The 4,105-nt window shown below is 36.6% G+C and overlaps 1 protein-coding gene across 2 annotated transcripts in view; it reads right to left on the bottom strand.

Moving 5' to 3' along the window:
• The window catches only part of FAM204A (family with sequence similarity 204, member A), a 25,881-nt gene extending 21,776 nt beyond the window's left edge, over positions 1-4,105 (bottom strand). The window contains exons 1-4 of one of the 2 annotated variants that reach the window (XM_012642436.1): positions 3,861-4,105; positions 3,209-3,296; positions 3,046-3,076; positions 2,719-2,818 (exon numbers count right to left, since the gene is read on the bottom strand). In XM_012642436.1, coding sequence (XP_012497890.1) covers positions 2,719-2,818; positions 3,046-3,076; positions 3,209-3,296; positions 3,861-4,094 — 453 coding nt within the window. In that variant the 5' untranslated portion in view covers positions 4,095-4,105. The remainder of the gene's footprint in view (positions 1-2,718; positions 2,819-3,045; positions 3,077-3,208; positions 3,297-3,860) is intronic. The other variant, XM_012642437.1, reaches the window with a different exon arrangement.

Here is a 4,105-nt window from a genome sequence, read left to right as displayed (position 1 = left end):
CTGCTGGACTTACATTTATTAGCTTTTATCTTGGTGCCGCCAATGTGGACATTTAAGTTTATTTACTCTGCTGTATTAACAGTAGAGACTTTAGCAGGACAGCAAAAGGGATGCCACGTACAACAGTGATCCCAACAAAAGAACGAGTGGGGACCCGCTGGCATACAATTATACTGAACTACCAAGAGAATATGAAAGAATTTGGTTTCACTAAATCCTTCCTTTCCTTTCATGTATGTGTTTAATTGAAGGATGTTAAGTGCTGGCAAAATCCTGGCCAGATGTAAGCCTGGCCAGGTTAGTCTCCTTGTTTAGAAGACTGCCACAACTTCCTTAGCCAGATGCCATTTATATGGAGAAATGTCTACTGTTAAGAAAACCCAAACATAAAATAGATCAATGGGTGAGTACAAAAGGATTTACTGGCAGTCTCCCTTAAACAGAGATTTCATATTTAAAATGGTGTTTGGCTTATAATTTTCTTCTGAAATACATTTAACGCATAATGCGAAATAGAATAGTAGTTCCTAAAAGTGAGTTGTTTAAAAGCTGTTGCACAAAGAATCCTAGTATCCTGTATTAAAGGAACTCCACACAAATTCCAAACTCTAGACAATGAATGAGTTAGCCATTTCTGCCCAGTATCAAGAAGGTACAATTTAATATGTAGGATAATAATAAAATTTTAATATAGATAGGTTGTAAAAAAAAATTTGTCTGAATTTCTACTCTTTGGAATGGCTACAAAGTTAATTTCATGGCTTTAACTTTAGTAAGAAACAATTAGACATTCTAAAGTCATTATAGTTATGAGAAAACATAACAAATACTGTAAATACTTAAAGATCAAAGACGACCTAATTCACTAGCAAAACTTTCAAAATATTTCCTAGTAGACCAATATTTAACCATTCATTCTCTCAAAAGAACAATCCAGTCAGTGGCTGAGACTATATATAGCAGGTCTGCCAGAGATGGCTCATGGGCCAAGGCTGTCAGCATGATCCTCCTCTCTGATGCTTTAGAACAGATTTGGTATAGTCAAGAGCATCCCCCTTCACAAGGCCACTCCTCTCAGTCCACCAAAACCACAAGGGTCAAGAGCACGGCAATTATTCTTTCAAACAGTTACCAACCCTTCTGCAGTGAGCCTAGGAAACTGAGTATGGTGTCGTGAAACCGGGGTTTTAGTTTCAACTCTACCAGTGATCTTTCTTTGTAAGAAATTTAGCATTTCTGCAGAACGTTTGTAAAAAGGAGGTTGCTCGGCAGCAGTAATTAGCAGCGGCCAAAAGGATTCCAACTCCCTAGTATTCTAGGGACTATTGTTAGACAATAAGAATTCTTTGCAAAGTTGTAATCAAAAAACTCACATGCAAAATTCTGTTGTGACAGTTCCTTAATGTGTGCACTCTCGATGACACAATACGAACCAATGATGGATTTACAATCAGAGGTTTTTCACAAGAAATAGTTACTGACCAGAAAATGGCAAAGATCTCTGAGTACACATAGTAGTCTACAGCAATGGTCCATGGAAGAAGCATCTGTCTATACACACAGAATACAATACACTTGGGCTTCCCCTAGCTCCTTGCACCTTTAGCTCTACCACTCCACACTTGATTTTCTGAGTTTACTGACATTTCCCTGTCAACATTCACCTATGTGAATACGTGAGTTACTCAATCTTTCGAGCCTTTACTAAGTATTAATGTACCTAGAGACTGACTACTCCAAATGTGTATCTCAAGCTCAGACTCTCCTGAGCCACTACCTCATTACACTAACCATGTACTCTGTTCCGGTAACACCCATGCCCAAAACTAAAGTTTGCATTGGCCTCAATCTAAATCTTTTCCCTTTCCAAACTTTATCTTTGTAACTAGCATCACTATTCACACCACTGCTGAAGGCAAAACCTTGAATGGCTCTCTCCCCCTCCCTGACACCTTATTAGCAATCCAGAGGTAAATATCGTCAATTCTACTTCTGCATTACACCTCAAATCCATCCACTTTTCTCCACCTTCAGCAGCACCATTTTTGTTCAATCCACCATCTTGACATGCCTGTAAGTCTCCTGTTTTCTTCTTATCTACTTTTGCTGCCTCACAATCAATTCACCATGTAACAGCCAGAGCAATCTTTTTAAACATAAAGTAGACCATGTCACTCCTTTGACTTAAAACCTTTTAATGACTCTTGACCGCACTATGAATAAAAGCCATTTCCCTATTATACCCCTATACAGTTTGGTCCCTCCCTGCTGCCTCTTTAATCTTACCATGGGCTACCCTCCTCCTTGCTGACCCCATTCCAGCCAGGCTGGCCTTCTTACAGTTAGCCAAGCATCCCCAGGACCACTCTTTCTTCCCTAGGACCTTTCCCCGTGCCTCAGCACTAGCATTCTTTATAGAGATGGTTTTTTCCCCACCCTTCAGGTCTCCATGAAATGGCATTTTCTAAGAAAGGATGACCACCCAAGCTAAAGTGAGATACCCATTTTAATTTTTTCACAACAATCTGTTATTTTTCTTCTTAACATTTTTTAATGATTTGTAACTATATATTTACTTGTTTATCTGGCATCGTTTTGGTACACAGAGGGCATTTGAACTTTTTAACTGAATAAATTAATGAGGCTAAGTGCCTTAGGAAAGGCTAATCACAAACATATCCTACTAGCTAATATAAGATGCAGTAAAAAAGATCTTACCTTCTCAACTTTTTTCTTTTTAACAGGGGGTTCAAATCTATCATTGACTCCAAAATATTGAGTAAGTTCCTTCCACTGGGTTTCATTTGAGGACTGTTCACTGCAAGAAGATACACAGTAAGTTTTATTTTACATAAAATGTACTCATTTTTATCTGTACTGTTTTTAATTAGTTACTACAATTATATTACCTGTTTTTAATTGGTTACTACAATTATACTACAACTACTAGTTCTTATGTTTGATCACTATCAGATAAGTAGTTCAACTATTTGGATAAGTTCTACATCTGTCTAGAATAAATAACTATTTTAAAATTCTACCCACCTATGAGATTCTTTTTCATTCTTCGATTTATCTGAAAAGAATTCATAAGGTGTCAATACCTGTGCATTTGGTTGTTACTGCAAAATTATGTTTTCAAAAAATTGCTGAACTCAGTCACAATTTAGCATTAACACTACTGACAAACTGAATTAAAACAAAACACCTTTTCTGGAGTGTTTTCTTTTTTTCCTTCTGAATCTTGAAGTTGAACTTTTCTGTTCAGAATGTTTTTTGTGCAAGTCTTGAAATTTCTATGTAAAAGAAAAAATATAAAAAGTCAATATACTTTGCAGAAAAACACACAATTAAAAAAAAATGTTAAGTAAAAAAAATTACATCCTACCCTGTATAAAGATATCTATTTAACAAAAGTAGTCAATTCTTGAGATACTCTAGTCTCTGACACTCTTACAACCTGAGTTTTGATATTCATTTATTTCTAAATAAGTTATTTGATAATTTAAGAGTGAAACTCAGTGACTCATATAGATAATAATAGGTCCATAGATAAAAGAGATAAAATAAACACAGAAATTCCTCATACATTCATGTTAGGGAAAATAGCTAATCCTGCATAGCAGTTTTTTTCCCTTCCTTTTTTTATGAAAACAAAACAAAAATAAAAGCAAGTGTCTAAGTGGCCACTGCCTCAAAGAATAGCAAAAGTATTCTGAGTCCATCTTCCCTACCTGTTAGGTCCCAAAAATATATACATCTTAACCAAGGCAGACACACACAAGGGACACACACACACAAGGGACACACACACACGCGCACGCACATAGGCTTTAACAAGCACATCAGAGAAAACCTACATTCCACATATTTAAGGGAATTCCAGAAGGGCACTCTTCATACGCATTTACATTTGCCTTTGTTTCAGTTTTTGATCCATCTGTTGGAAAATCTGAGACTTCTGTTTTTCTAATGGTTCCATCCTCTTTATCTTCCCGTAAGTTAAGTCCAGAGTCCTCTAATGTGGCTTCATCTTCAGAATTCGACTCAACATCACTTTCATTTAGGCCAGAAGGTAGCAGCCCACTCCACATCTTTTCTTCTT

The sequence above is a fragment of the Propithecus coquereli genome, unplaced genomic scaffold, assembly GCF_000956105.1.
Source record: "Propithecus coquereli isolate 6110/MARCELLA unplaced genomic scaffold, Pcoq_1.0 Scaffold179, whole genome shotgun sequence".
In the NCBI taxonomy this organism is placed as follows: Eukaryota; Metazoa; Chordata; class Mammalia; order Primates; family Indriidae; genus Propithecus; species Propithecus coquereli.
The sequence above is the reverse complement of the archived record's forward strand: the minus strand, read 5'-3'. Positions and strand labels throughout refer to the sequence as shown.